The sequence below is a fragment of the Mustela nigripes genome, chromosome 4, assembly GCF_022355385.1.
Source record: "Mustela nigripes isolate SB6536 chromosome 4, MUSNIG.SB6536, whole genome shotgun sequence".
In the NCBI taxonomy this organism is placed as follows: Eukaryota; Metazoa; Chordata; class Mammalia; order Carnivora; family Mustelidae; genus Mustela; species Mustela nigripes.
In genome coordinates this window covers 190,958,772-190,973,600 of record NC_081560.1, presented here as the reverse complement: position 1 = coordinate 190,973,600, position 14,829 = coordinate 190,958,772, and the positions used below count along the sequence as shown (strand labels likewise).

The 14,829-nt window shown below is 64.3% G+C and overlaps 1 protein-coding gene across 3 annotated transcripts in view; it reads left to right on the top strand.

Annotated features, from left to right (window-relative positions):
* STK32C (serine/threonine kinase 32C) overlaps positions 1 to 14,628 on the top strand; it is a 67,796-nt gene extending 53,168 nt beyond the window's left edge. For all 3 annotated transcript variants that reach the window (XM_059398867.1, XM_059398869.1, XM_059398868.1), the window contains 10 exons: positions 4,365 to 4,516; positions 5,608 to 5,781; positions 6,630 to 6,667; positions 6,780 to 6,869; positions 7,089 to 7,192; positions 7,575 to 7,691; positions 8,578 to 8,703; positions 8,779 to 8,910; positions 13,139 to 13,206; positions 14,019 to 14,628. In XM_059398867.1, the coding sequence (XP_059254850.1) occupies positions 4,365 to 4,516; positions 5,608 to 5,781; positions 6,630 to 6,667; positions 6,780 to 6,869; positions 7,089 to 7,192; positions 7,575 to 7,691; positions 8,578 to 8,703; positions 8,779 to 8,910; positions 13,139 to 13,206; positions 14,019 to 14,157 (1,140 nt within the window). In that variant the 3' untranslated portion in view covers positions 14,158 to 14,628. The remainder of the gene's footprint in view (positions 1 to 4,364; positions 4,517 to 5,607; positions 5,782 to 6,629; positions 6,668 to 6,779; positions 6,870 to 7,088; positions 7,193 to 7,574; positions 7,692 to 8,577; positions 8,704 to 8,778; positions 8,911 to 13,138; positions 13,207 to 14,018) is intronic.
* The last annotated feature ends 201 nt before the right edge of the window (positions 14,629 to 14,829 follow it).

Below are 14,829 nucleotides of genomic sequence, written 5' to 3'. Positions count from 1 at the left end.
CGGGGCCTGGGGGGCTCAGTCGTTCAGCGTCTGCCTTCGGCTCAAGCCATGATCCCAGGGTCCTGGGGTCGGGCCCCGTGTCAGGCTCCCTGCTCAGCGGGGCATCTGAGAGAAACGGGATTTCTTAAGTCTGGAGACCCAGACATCAGAGAACCAGCAGTGCTTCCAACCAGAGGTCGTAGAAGAGGTCATCATCCTCATGAGGTCAGCCGGGGCCGCGTAATTAAATCCAGTTTCCTGAAGCCACGAGCTTCTCCATTAGTTTTGGAAGGTCTCCGGCTCCGCAGCGTGATTTCAGGGTCCCCACGGAAGCCCTTCCCGAGGACTTTCTGAATGAAGACAGAGGGCTCTGGTGTGCGCTCGACGGTAAGACGGCGATCATCTCCGAATGCGGAGACAGTGAAAGCAGCCATGGTTCGAGATCTGACGAGAGTGTTTTGCAAAATGATGCAGCTGACGAGGATATTGGGTTATTTCCATGGCTGTGCCACTTATGACAATAACTGGAATTACCAGCGATTCTACAGACTCTAGGGGCATTGGCGGGCCAGCTTCAGCCACTCTGCATGATTCTGAAACACGGGTATTAGTAGCACGTGTGCAGACGGCAGAACCTAAGGGTTAGCGACGCTTCCCGTCTGACAGCTTCCGGGTAACCGAACGCGTCATGTCAGCCTAACTGGGTAACGTCTATATTTTTCTAAGGACAAATAACAAATCAGTAACAAATCATAACAAATCAAAAAGACTGTGTTAAATTTGATTTGGGGAAGATTGTAAAAAATAGGCAGAAGTTTTAAAATATTTGATTAAAGAAGATCACAGATCACAAAGCTTACTTACCAATTTAACCAGAATGACAAAGACTTTAAAAGCAAATACAGCAAGTAACATGCGTGGGGGGAAAAAGACCACTTTGTTCTTCCCTGGCCGCTGGGAGGGCGGTGCTTAAGGCTGTGTGACCGGAGCCAGGGAGCCAGGGCCGCCCGACTGGGCACAGGCAGTGGCTGTCAGAGCTCCCGGGCTCTCGGCTCACCAGGAGCCTCCGAATGTGCCTCGTTGGACGGAGGTGGAGACGCTTCGGAAGCTCCGGGCTTCTCCTCCTGAGACCTCGGTCAGGAGACCCCGGGGCTGGGGTTGGGGGGTGTCTGCCTGCCGCTCCGCGTCTCTCGGGTGTGCGGAGTGGGGAGAGCCCGCAGGCTGTCCCCTGTGGCAGTCTCAGAAATCCTGAGGAAGAGCGTGGGGAGCGGCGGAGACAAGCGGGTGACTGGGCTTTACTGGCTGTGGCCGCAGCCCACGGAACACATTCAGATGATGGCCGGGCGCCCCGGGGCCCCACCGCTCCTCTTTGTCCGTCTGCGTCTCTTGGGAAGGCCCCAGATCGGAGGCCAGGCTCGTGGCGAGACGGGGAGGCAGGACAGCCCGTGGAGCCCGGCGGTCTGTGGCCCGCTGAGAGAGCGCTTGGGTGTCCCTCCTGCAGACGACTTCTGGGCTGTTTTGCGAAATGAGGGGTCGAGTCCAGTAAGCACGTGGTTCTCGCACGAGTGGCCTCCCGCGTGGGAGGGGCTGAAAAGGCCTCGGGGGTGACCTCGCTTCCTCCCGGTCTCGGTCCGGCAGCCCTACCAGCTGGGAAAGCAAGAAGAGCTGGACCACGCTGTCCAGGGCACCAGCCACTCTGCTCTGTACCCCACGGCTCCCAGGACAGCGGGCACCAGCCACGTTGGCTTCCTGGGGCCACTGTGACAAGTGACCACACACCGAGGACCCTCCCTCTGGTCATCACATTTCCTCTTGCCGTAGACCTGCGTCCCCCAGCCCGTGTGGAAGCCTGTCCCCCAGCGTGCAGGGGTTCGGATTCACGTCAGCCTCTGAGGGAGGCGGGGGCAGAGACCAGACGGTCTCTGTGCGCGTCGCGTCCTGAGGACCGGCTGCGGGAGGACCGTGCGAGCAGACACCATCTGCGAGCCGTGGGGTCCTCACCGACAGTGGCTCTGCTGGCACCTTGAGCTTCGACTCCCATCTCCAGACTGGGCGAAAGAACCGTCTGCACTTAGGCCACGGGGTCTGCGGTATTTGGGCAGCGCCGCGGAGACCAGATGCCTTCTTGGGGCTCCCATCTCCCACTGCCTCCTCCTCATGAGGACTCTGCGGGGCAGTCTGGGACAATCTCCTGGGAAAGTCACACATCACAGGGCACGGGGACTAGGATGTGGGTGTCCCTGGGGCCATCGTTCTGCTGAGCACGGTAGAGACACAGCCGTGGTCAGTGGACACGTGGGCACGACAAAGCCGTGGGGGACGTCGGGCTGCCCACAGGCACCTGAGGCTCCTGGACAGGGGTCTCTCTGCTGTGTGTGGCCGCAGTGGGCAGAACCACCCCAAGAGCCTGTCCTCTCTGGTGGCCTCCTCAGCCCCGGCCGGCGTCCTGCTGCTCCGGGTCAGCAGAGGTCCCCACCAGTGTGATGTTCCCGCAGAGGAGCCGCCTCACAGTGGTCACCGCCCCTGTCCCCACCAGCAGGGCTCTGTCCATCCCGACGCCCCTTGGGGACCACATTTTCAGGACTGTGCTCCTTTCAGAGAACAGACACCCTGTCCCCGTGTTCACTTTGGGGGAGAGTCAGGGAAGACGGAACTGCTCCAGCCTTTCTTTGCGTGGAAGGCCTGGGCGGCGCAGAAGGCAGGACCTGGGCTGTGGCTTCCCTTCCCTGCCCACTCTTCCCGCCGTCAGGAACGGGGCTCCCGTGGGTCTGCCCCCGCCCCAGCCTGCGAAGAGCATCGAGGACGGGCTTAACTCGCCGCGTCAAGACCTTGTGGGGGTCTTGGAAGTACGAAGCGAAGCAGGTCTGAGGCCGGGCGCAGGTCCCCAGGCTGCGAGCTTCCCGGCAGTCAGCCCAGCTAGAGGACGTTGTAGGCAGGGCTTTGCGGGGCCCTGGGTGGCCTGCACGGGTTCCCGGGCAGCTTTGAGATGGGAGCTGGCCAGGCTCAGGGCTCCACGTAGCTCAGCCTGGCCGAACGCCCCCTCCACGCCCGGGACGTCACGCCAGCCAGCTTTGCCTCCCTGGGGCCGGCGGGAGGTGTGTGGGTGTCGCCTTGGAAACCGCCTCTGCAGCTCGCGAAGGTCCTGCACTGGGTGACGTGGGCGCTCAGCTGACGGCGCTTGGTTGTCGTGTCCAGCGCCCCACAGCCAGTGGTCACCCGCCACCTGCCTGCCAGACACCCTCATTTGAACAGAACAGACGCCAGAGCGGCGGGGGCTGGGGTGCCGCTTGCCCCGTGCTCGGGTCCCGTCTGCGCCCACGCCCGCACTTCGTCTCCACACTGTGGATTAAGAGCATAGCCTTGTGGTTTCTGCTTGGGTTTATAGAAATCTCCACACGTTCTCAAAAGCCCTTATAAATTTTGTTCCAGGGGCTGCGTGGTTTTTCACGGAGCTCACTTGCCCGTGTCCATGAGGTTGTTGGAAGATAAGGTTGCTCGAAAGTCTGTTCTAAGCAGTTTGCTCAACTGTGATGAACATTTCCCGGAAAAAGCACCTTCGTTCCCTTTCTTCCCAGAGAGGGAACGTGGCTTCCTTCAAGGCCTGGATCCCACGGGTGTGGCCCGAGACCCCGATGCTCACCGACACTTCTGGTCCAGGACACCTGCCTTTGGGTGTGGCACCCGGGACAGTCTCCCACCCACCTGGAGGTCCAGAACCTCCCATTTCCTCTCCTTCTTTCCTACCCAGCCCACTCCTGGCTCCTGCAGCTTGGAGACCTGAAGCCCGAAGGTGTGGGGCCCCTCGCAGGTGGCTTTGGTCACCTGTCCATGAGCGGCCTCCCTACGACTTGGATGGGGGGTGAGGCATTGCCCCCCACAGCCTATGCTTTTGTACATTAGCCCCGCTTCCTTTGGAGACATGGGTCCCTGGTTCTGACAGATGCCCCCGGCCGCTCGGGCTTGCCCCAGCTGACTCGGGGCTGCTTCTTGCGTCTCTCTGTCCCACACGTGTAAACGCCACCGATAGCACTGGTCGGCTGTATAGTCCAGTGCCCTGGGGGACTAGCATGTGAGAGCCGTGTGGGACCCTGTCGTCACAGGAGGGTTCCTGTCGCCACGGGGATGGTGGCCCAGGGTTGACGAGGGCAGCAGCTCTCGTACGTGGGGTCCTCCTCGACCTCCCCCACCAGCCCTCCAAGTCAGCAGCTGCCCTGAGCACCGGGAAGGGGTGCTCGTACCTGTGGGGAGGGGCCTGGGCCCCGGGGCCGTGCTCTTGGCTGGGTCCCGCCCCACCAAAGACCTCCCGTCATTTCTGGGTTGCGTCTGGTGCGGGCAGCAGGGGTAGGGGTGGCGGCATGGACACGGGCGCCCCGTCCGTCCTCCAGGTGTGCATCGTGCAGAAACGGGACACCGAGAAGATGTACGCCATGAAGTACATGAACAAGCAGCAGTGCATCGAGCGGGACGAGGTGCGCAACGTGTTCCGGGAGCTGGAGATCCTGCAGGAGATCGAGCACGTCTTCCTGGTCAACCTGTGGTGCGTGACCCGCTGCCACCCTCCCTGACCCCAGGGCCCTTCCCCCCGCTCTCTCCTCCCCTGCCCTGGGGACTCCGGATGCATTCAGCTTCCCCGTCCCGGGGCCAGAGCTGTCCGGGCGTACGGGTCTCCCGACCTACAGGAGGGCCAGGCTTTCCCGCCAAGGGGCCTGTGGCCTATGGAGTCGCTGGCACTAGAGTCAGTGGGGAGAGTTCTGGGGGCCTGAGCGCCTCCATAAAATGGGCACCGAGACCAGCACCTGGATGGCAAGGAGCCTGAAAGCGGCAGTGAGATCACTCTCTCCCGTGTGGGGTCCTGCTGCCCAAGGGCGCCTCCCCACGCGGGGTCCTCCCTGACACTCCCAGCCTGGGTCCGGGCGCCCTGATGGGCTTACAGACTGGACCGCATCCCCGAGGGCCCCTGTGGGCACAGGCGCCAGGTGGCTGGGAGGGCGTGCACACACGGAGCTCTGGTCCTGGTAGCGCCGCCTCGGGACGATCGAGCTGAGGGTCCCTCAGCTGAACATGGGGGGAGAGGTGGCCCCGCCAGCATCTGGAGACAGAAATGTGGGACAGGGCATTGTTGAGAGCGACTTGGCGCTAGCTTCTCCAGGGACACACTCAGGGCTAAAGACCCTCCCCCCCCACAATGGATCATTCCTCTGGGGCCTCCGCAGGTGCGAGAGGTCCCTCAGCATGGCCAGCAGCCCGAGTCAGATCCCAGGGTCCTGCCTGCGTGTAATCAGGAGGCAGGAGCTGGCCGTGCCACAGGGGATGTAGCCTTGCCCGGGTACTAGTGGGAACAGAGTGGGACGCCAGGCCGGCATGGCAGTGGAGCCCGGAGCTGCCCGGGCCTTCTCCAACTCCTCACCCCTGGACGTGGGTCCCGCCTCCCGCGCTGTGGCCGGAGAGCCCTGCGATCGTCTGGTCCCTGTGCTAGCAGAGGGGATGGCGGGGCCCTGCTCCTGGGGAGTGCCCGTGGGAGGTTGTGGGTGTCCAGGCTCTTAGATGGGGGGGTCATCGAGTGCGGCGGGCGCTGTGACCCCAGCTCGCTTCCCACGTGTGGGCCACACTCTCGCACGGTGCCCGCAGGTACTCCTTCCAGGACGAGGAGGACATGTTCATGGTCGTGGACCTGCTCCTGGGCGGGGACTTGCGCTACCACCTGCAACAGAACGTCCAGTTCTCCGAGGACACGGTGAGGCTGTACATCTGCGAGATGGCACTGGCCCTCGACTACCTGCGCAGTCAGCACATCATCCACAGGTATGTCCCCAGGGGGTCGCCTGTGGGTGGCTGCGCTCCAGCGGGACCTGGACAGGCTTCTGCACAGTCTGCCTGGCCCCTGGCCTCCAGACCTGCCTGCAGGTGTGGCTCCCGAGCCCATCAGCGCCTGGCTCCAAGCCAGTTCCACGGCTGTGCACCTGCTGCCCCTGGGGGTGGCTTCCATGCAAGCAGCCCCAGGTGGGCTGGGAACGGGGTCCCCTTCAGCTGGTCTGTCCAGCTGCTGGGTCCTGCCTGGCCACCACCTAGCAGAGGCCGTTTGCTCATCGGCCATGCTCCTGGGGGATTGAACAGATGTTAGTGGAAAGCAGATCAGGAAGATAAAGATGGCGTGTTAGAGTCAGGTAGATGGGGTCTCTGCTCTCCTGCCCCGGAGGACTGTTACCCGGTTATGATCCAGGCACAGGTGCTGCCTGAGCTCCGAGAATCAGGCCCGAGGAGGCCTGAGGTCAGCCAGAGGGAGGCATAGACCTCAATCATTAATTCTGTGCAGCCCCAGGGCTCTGGAAGAGTGGCCGGCCCCGGGGTCTGGGTGAGGGGGCTGGCATCTGTCCTCCGGGGCTGCGGCACCCCTGCATCCGGTGCACTCGCCCCCGTCCGTCGGGCCGCAGCAGGTGGCAGCTGGAGGCGCCCCCGGCCCCAGGCCCAGAATAGCTCGTGTCGCCTGGTTCCGCCAGAATGTTGCCAGGTCCGTCGTCTTAAGGCCCACTTTGGCCTCTGGGGCGTCTGCCTTGAGTGGGGAGGGGCCCGAGGGACCCCCCCGCCCCGCCGGGGACTGCAAGGCACGAACAAGGCACGAACCGTGGCCCCGTTTCCTGCTCCCTCAACAGAGACGTCAAACCCGACAACATCCTGCTGGACGAGCAAGGTGAGCCGAGGCCGTGCGAGGCCGGGCACAGGGCGGGGTGGGCGGCGCGCATCTGGCCCACGGGATGTGTCTCCCGTCCTTGGGACACTCGCGTGGTCTCCTCTGCTCGCAGGGCACGCACACCTGACCGACTTCAACATCGCCACCATCATAAAGGATGGGGAGCGGGCCACCGCACTCGCCGGGACAAAGCCGTACATGGGTGAGCCACGGCCACTGGCCTGCTGTGTCCGGCCCAGGCTGGGGGGCGGGGTGGGGGTCGCTCGGGTCACTTCCCTGCAGGCACAGGGCTGTGTGGGACGGGGGCATAGGAGGATCCCACTGCCCACACCAGGGGGAGGAGGGACCCCCAGGTGGTCAGTGGGGAGGGGGCCCGGGGCCTATGGTTCAGGATGCTCAGCTGCTTCTCCCTCCTGGAAAGCTCCGGAAATCTTCCAGTCCTTCGTCAGCGGTGGGAGCGGCTACTCCTTCGAGGTGGACTGGTGGTCAGTGGGGGTGCTGGCCTACGAGCTGCTGCGTGGATGGGTACGGAGCACGCTGCGTCCCCCAGGGGTGGCCTGAGCCCTCGGGGAAGGATGAAGCTGCCCTCCTGTCCCCAAGGGTGCTCAGTGTCTGCGTGGAGAGACACTGAGCAGGTGCAGGAGGGCTGAGACCTGTTCAAGGGTCTCTGGGGGGGTCCCTGTGCTCTCACCCTGGTGTCCCCTCCTGGGGACCTCCGGGACCCCCCACCCTGGAGGACAGCAGCCCGTCCTGGCCTCGGGGCCAAGCCGCCTGGGCCCAGACCTGCTTCCTCCCGGGCCCTGGGCTCCCCTGGGGGCTGCACCTGGGGGGGGGGGGGGGGGGGTGTGGCAGGTGCCTCTGGCTGTGAGGTGAGGCCCTTGGTGCAGCGCTGCCTCCCCCGCCCCAGAGGCCCTACGACATCCACTCCAGCAACGCCGTGGAGTCCCTGGTGCAGCTGTTCAGCACGGCGAGCGTGCAGTACGTCCCCACCTGGTCCAAGGAGATGGTGGGCCTGCTGCGCAAGGTGAGCCCCTCCGCCCAAGGAGGGCCGTGAGCACCCTGGCCACAGGCCCCGGAGGCACCCTGAGAAGACCCGGCCCCCACTGCACCTCGAACGGCCTGAGCACGCGGCTGTAGCGGCCCAGGGGACCGGGTCAGGGCTGCTGTCCGCGCCTCCATCTGGGGTCCAGGGCTGGGCTGGCCCCACCGCTCTCCACTCAGGGAGCCCCACTTGGAGCACACGGGTGCCTGTCGGGTCAGGATGGGGTATGGGAGAGCTCGACACACGGCCCCGCTGGCTCCTGGCCCTCAGGGCTCTCCTCTGCATGCACTCACCCCTGCCGGACACCTTCACCCCTACAATGATAGCCAGGCAGCCAGAGGCTTCTCCCGGTCCCTGGGGGGCTGTCCTCCCGGTCTGCACTGACCACTCTGCCCAGGGGCCTCCCATAGTGGGACCTTGGCCCCCAGAGACCCCAACAGGGAGTGGGCACCATCTGTACGCCGGGCTTCACACCGAGGAGAAGCCTCAGGTAGGGTCGGCCACGTTTTCTGTAGCAGGAAGGACAGCATGGGGGGGGCACGTAGCCCCCGTGACCGGGCCACACAGGGCGCCCTGGGGCCCCCTCGGAGCCTGTCCAGGTCCTTACTGTGGCCTTCCTTGCCACTAGCCAGGCCGAGGCTGCCGCCTGCTGGCGAACTGTGGTAGAGGGTCCCCGGGGACCCCCACCTTGGCCAGGCTGTCCCGTCGGCCACGTTACGGCACTGACCCGAGGTCGGGTCCGTCCTTGCCTGGCCCTTGAGGTCCTTGCGGCGAGAGCTCCCTGGAGTTCCCTGGCCTGGGGCAGGCGGTCAGCTGTGGGCACTGGGTCGTGGGGCCCAGGCACGGTCTCACGTGGACCCCATTCCAGCTCCTCACAGTGGACCCCAAGCACCGAGCGTCCAGCCTCCAGGACATGCAGGCGGCCCCGTCCCTGGCCGGCGTGCTGTGGCAAGACCTGAGCGAGAAGAAGGTGGCGCCGGGCTTCGTGCCCAACGTAAGCCGGGGAGGCGGTGCCTCTGGGAGGGCCTGAGCGCCCCGCTGGCCAGGCTCAGCTCCCGTCCCCCCACAGAAAGGCCGCCTTCACTGTGACCCCACCTTCGAGCTGGAGGAGATGATCCTGGAGTCCAGGCCCCTGCACAAGAAGAAGAAGCGGCTGGCCAAGAACCGGTCCCGGGACAGCAGCCGGGACAGCTCGCAGTCGGTGAGGGACACGACGCCCCCCAGGCCTGCTCGTCCTCCTGTGCGGATGGGGCCCTGCTGCTCCATCCTGCCCCTGGCTGTGGGGCTCCGGGCTGGGGACCCATCATGCCCAGCTGTGCCCCCGGGGTCTCCCACACTCGCCCTGTGCGGAGCTCCTCTTACAGGGACACTCTAACCCCAGATGGCCCTCTCCCAGCCTGACTCTGTCACATTCCAGGGAGCTGAAGGGTAGGATGTCACTCTGCGGGGTGGGAAACAGAGTAACCCACAGCAGCCCCTCTCCTGCCCCGGGAGTGTGGGGCGCCCCTGGGGAGCTCGCGCTGTGAGCGTGGGACCAGCCCTGCCCCCGTTCCCCGGGTATAGCTGGTCCTCACAAGAGCATGTGGGGTACAGGGGTGGATGGCAGGGGTCACAGCGGTGACCCTGTACGCCACCGGTGCCGCCCCACTCTTGGACCGGTCTGAGCAGGCAGAGGCCCCCAGCCCCAGCGCCGCCCCCTCACACCTGCTCCCCGCACAGGGGTGAGGCGAGGAGTGGGCAGGGGGCCGGCTGCTGGTGGCGGCCCCTGGCGAGCGGGGCTGGAATTGCGGGTGTGTGGGGGGGCTGTTCTGCTCTGGGTGTGGGGGAGGCCGCGGAGCCCCTCCCTCCTCCGTCCGGCTGGGAGTCCTGCTGTTCCGAGGCTGGGGCCCCCCAGGGAGGCCGCAGGCGTTGCGCTGCGGGTTTTCTCTCTCTCGTGGGCGGGGTCGTTCTCGGCCGCGCTGGACTCTGTGGACCGCGGCGCGTCGACTTCTCTCTCGTTCCTGCTTCTGGCGTCTCGCCCGAGAAACCGCCGCCCGACGAAGGCCACTGAGGTCCAGTCCTGCGGCTTCTTCTGAGAGTTGGCCCATCTCGCCTCTGGGGTCCTCTTTCGGGGGGGTTTTGCGGAGAGCGTCAGGTCGGGGTCCGGGTCCGACCTTCGGCCCGTGGACGCACGCGTTGGAGAGACAGTTCTTTTCTCGTCGAATGGCTTGGCGTCATTTTCAGACGTCGGTCCTCCGAAAATAAGGGTTTATTCACGGACACACGAACCCACCCCTTGATCTGTGGGTCCCCCTCGTCTGCCCGGTGCCGGTCCCAGCTGTCCGATGACCACAGCTTTGGCGTCCACGTCGAGATCAGGGACCGTGAGTCCCGCTCTTTGTCCTCTTTCAAGATCGCTGGGCGGCTCTAGGTGTCTCGCATTTCCGGTGAATTCCCAGGGGCTTGGAGAGTATGTCTGCTCAGCGGGTTTTTGCTGGAAGTGGAGCCGGTCTCAAGGCCCCTGCCACTCCACACCAGGGGTGACAGCTGTCGGTGTCAGCACTGCCCACACACGTGTGCCCGCAGATGAGGATTCACGCGAGGGTTTACTCAGGAAATACGCCCGGGGCAGTTGGTGTCAGAGTCCCGAGGACACAGCTTCCATCTCCCGCCCCCGCAGCGCTCAGCTAAGGGGCGGAGGGCTGTACGTTTCTCTGGTCTGGTGACTCGTGTGCGCGTGCGTGTGTCGGCCGAGAGCCGAGTGGTGCAAGTGTAGGCGTCCTGCCCCAGAACAGGACGTGCACACGGACACAGCACAGGGCTTCCTGCGGACACACGCCCCACAGCTGGGGAATAGGGGTCCTCTGTGCACCCTGTGGTATGTGAGGCCCACGTTGGCACCACCCGCTTCCACAGTGCCCTGGATTGTTCTGGAACTGTTCTCGGGCTTCCTGGGAAACCGAGAGGAGCACGGTTAGCCGGCTGGACCGCAACCTTGGCCGCCCCATCCTCCGTGGCTCTTCCCGTACCGCCTCACCCTCACTTGCTCCTCGGGGGGTCTGCGTGTTGGCGGCTCCCCTCCTGGTGTGACGCGGACCCGTGCCCAGAGAGCTCGGAGGCCCTGGCCACATCGTTTCTCAGGCGGAGCGCGGGCCCTTGTTCATTATCAGCACGAAGTCGGGCAAGGCTCAGATGCGTTCTCGGCCCAGAAGCCCTGTTTCCTCCTGATGGTGGAGACCGGCCACTCAGTCAGGGTGGCGACTCCTCTGGGAGGCCACGGTGGCAGGGCCGTGACCGGCAAGGACAGAGCCGTACACACCGAGGGCTGGCCTCACCTTCAGCGGGCACGGACCCGCTAGTGGGAGGGGCTTCTGGGCTTGGGGTGCCCAGACCCCACGTGGGCCCGGCCGCAGGTCACCGGATTCCCCCACCGCAGACGGGAGTGGACAACGATATCTGGAGGATGTGCCACTTCCCGCTCCTCTCGTGTAGGTGCCGTCACGGTCAGCGTGGTGCAGACTGCGGATGTCAGACAAGCGAGGCTCTCTCTGGCTCTAAGCCCAGCCTCAGGCCAAGGCCACAGAAGTGCCACCGGCCGCCTCGGGTGACGGCAGAGCGGGCCTCATCCTTCCTGTGGGGGGCATGGAGAGGACGTCTCTGTCAACCTAGAGGCTGTGCGCCACACCCAGAGCTATGCGTGACTGTGCCGCCGGCTCAGCCGCTGCACCCAGAGCTGCCGTGGGGTCACGCGTGCTGTGGCCCCCACCGTCTGCCACGACCCAGGGGCAGGCTTGCCAAGGGAGCAGGAGGAGAATGGGAAGCTGCATCCCTGTGCCCTGAATGCTCGAAGGCCGAGGTACAGACTTAACATTGTGGATGGGGACACTTGTCACTGCCCACGCGAGCTGTGACTTATTTGGAACCCAGGCTGCTTTGTCGGGGGCAAGACCTTCTCCGGCTCTTCCACCATAACACAAGGATGGCCACGAGGGCTCTACCAGATGCCATAGGAGGGCGTCTTGTGCATGCACTTGGTGGCCGGCAGTGGACGCAACAGCCACTGGGTGGGGCTGGGGTCGCTGCTCTTGAGGTGGGCGTGGCCAGGTGTCTGCTCAGATCTCGCGTCCAACAGACGGGTGAAGGCGGTCCCCCCTCCCCAGGTGTGCTCAGGAGAGCGGTCACAGCTGTGCTTGGGAAATGGTGGTGATTTCCCATCAAGGTGACTGACGGCTGCTCTTGAACCCGTGGTCTCTCTGCGTGTGTGCACGTGTGCGCGCGTGTCTGCGTGCTCAGTGTCCACCTCTTTGAGTGTTAGGAGCACTGTCTGTGGCACGTCAGATGTCACTAGACCCCGGGCCTCGAGGTGACCTCCTCGTCACCACACCCTCACTACCTGTGACCGTGGTCACTCCCACCTTAGGTGCGGCTACGTTCTGTCCAGGCTTCTGTCGTTCTGGCATGCCATCGTCAGCGTGGACGGCAGGGAGTGCCGTTGTAGAAAACCGGCAGCGCAGAGCTGCTCCGTGACGCCCCGGCCCTCGCCAGCTCATTCCTTAGCTCCTTTTGAGCCTCCAGGAGAGCATGGTCACCCGAAGGTCCTTGGTTCTTGACTCTTGAGTCTGTCGACCCCAGACGGACTCTAGCTGCCCGCTTCTCTTGAGACCGTCCCCCTCGGCACTGGCCCCGGCTGTTCTGGGATCCTCACTGGGCTGTCATGTCTCCCATGATACGGGAGTCACCCTGCAGCGTACTAGACCCCGCTCCAGGGGTCTTGCCAGAGGATGAGCTCACCGGGCATGGAGGGATTCCCCATGCGGCCGCGTAGCCCACGCCCCGCCCTCGCACTGCCCTGCGGCGCTCACCCAGCATGTCCTACCGAGGCAGGGAGCGCCTTTCCGACCTTAGCAGATTCTGCACCAGCCGTGCTGCTGGCGACTGGGCCATTCTGAGGCCGGGAGGGCAGGTAGAGGCAGATCTGGGGGGGCTTCTCTGTGCCACCTGCAGGAGCCTGAGCGGGGGTCCCTCATGCAGGCTCACAGGACGAATGTGCCCGCCTGTACCACTCAGAGGCCCTCCCAGGTTCCGGGGTCCAGCTCCTTCCTTCCCACGGCCTTGGCTTTGGCGCCGGGAGGGGAGGGAGCTAAGCCAGGTGTGGTTTCTGGCCAAGTTGTGCTGTAGACCCTGCCCTCCTGTCTGCGTCCGCTCCGAGGCAGGAGCTTCTATCCTGGGCATCCTTTGGCCCCTGGCTAAGGGTCATTCAGGAGATGCAAACCCCCAGATGCTGTGGTTGCTGGGACAGTTTCTCCAGCAGCCCAGAAGATCTCCAAAGAAAGCCACAGGTGCAGGAGGAGGAGAGGCGGGGCGGGGGGGCGTGCTCGGGAGCCACCAGCGGGGACGGGAGGGCCTCAGAGTGTCCACTACGCTCATCGGTATGTTTTTCTGACTAATAGGAGAATGACTACCTTCAGGACTGCCTTGATGCGATCCAGCAAGACTTTGTGATTTTTAACAGAGAAAAGTGAGTGTGTGTTGGGGGTGGGTAGCAGCAGGCCGAGAGGGTCTCTCGGCTCTCAGCCACACAAGTCCTGAGCCCAGCAGCCATGAGGCACCAGGGGGCCTGGGAAGTGGACAGCCACTATCCTAAGGCATCTTGGGAGCAGCCCTGGGGGCAGAGCGTCGAAGTCCCCAGTTCAGGCTTGTGCGGGAGGGCTCCTTGGGAACTTTCAGTTCTAAACAGGGGCCTAACAGCCAGAATCTCCTGGGGAGACACTCGGTGCACTGCCCAGACAGGCCGACAGCTCGCGGCCCTGCGGAGTCGTGTGGACTACTACCAGCTACTCATTCCATAAACCCTTACTGAGTGCCAGGGGCTGTGGGTCAGGGTGGTAAGACAGGCCACAAACTGCTGACACACCTGCTGCAGGGGAGGGAGGAAGCCCGGCCCCGTGGGCTCAGGAGAGGAGGGGCATGGAGGGCTTCCTGGAGGAGGCAGCTCTGAGCTCTCTCTTGCCTCAGTGAGCAGGACGATGTGTGGGCACTGGTTTAAGGCACTGGCTTCTATCACGGAGGTCAGAGGCCTGAGTTAGAACAGACTCAGCCAAGCTCTCCGCAAAGCTTTGTTCCAAAAGAGTGGACCCACCAGCCCACTGCATGAGCCTCAGGCCACCATGGTCACACAGGGGGCTGCGGGGCTGGGCGTCACTCTCAGTTCTCCGCAGCGCCCATGGGGGCAGCAGGTCCAGCCGTGTTCCCAGTCCTCGGACAAGTGGGGACTGGCCACAAGTGCCCTGGGGCTGCTGCAGAGAGGCCCTCGCTGTGTTTCCCCACCAGGCTGAAGAGGAGCCAGGACCCTGCAAGCGAGCCCCTGCCCGTCCCCGAGTCTGGGGATGCTGTGGAGGACCGGGAGGCTGTGCACCCTGTGCTGCCCATGTGTGGCTCCCTCTGTCCCTCCCGCCTCAGCGAGAGTTAATGCTGCTTTGGATACTCAGTCTGACGACAGGACAGGCAGCGGGCCGTGGCCCCACATGGACGTTCCCAAGCAGGCAGCCTCGCTCCTCCCAGCACAGAGCCGGCTGGTGGCCCTGTTCCTCCCTGGTCCGGATTTCCCTGGAGCCCACGTGCTGGCTCTCGGAGGCACCGGGCACGCGGAGGCTGTCAGTGTGGCCAAGGGCTGCACCAGGAGGCTGAGTGCCCCCCTCCCCGGAGGCTCTGTTCCCTGCAGTTGTGGCCTGTGGCCTCTCCTGGTGGCTCCCTGACCTGCTTCCCCTGACCCATTCCCCCTGGTGGGCACCAGCCCTGCAGTGGCCACTGGACACCATGCACAGGCCACCAGGGCCCACTCAGGCTTGTGTGTCCGGGGGGAGGTGAAGATGTTTTTATAGATACTCCTGCTGTGTTTCTGTAGATTTCTCACCTCTGAGCATCACGACATAAGAGCCACTGTGGTGTCCGTGTGGTATGTGTCACGTGCCCATGGCCGTGGGTCTGTCCAGGATCTATCCACAGGCTGAATGGCTCCCCCAGTCCCGCAGCTGCAATGGGGGGCCCCCTGGGGGCACAGGGCCTGCCCCAGAACCAGCACCAGCACTGCAGGTCATGTGAGGGGCTGGCAGGGCCAGGCAGAGGAGGCAGGCTCCCAGCC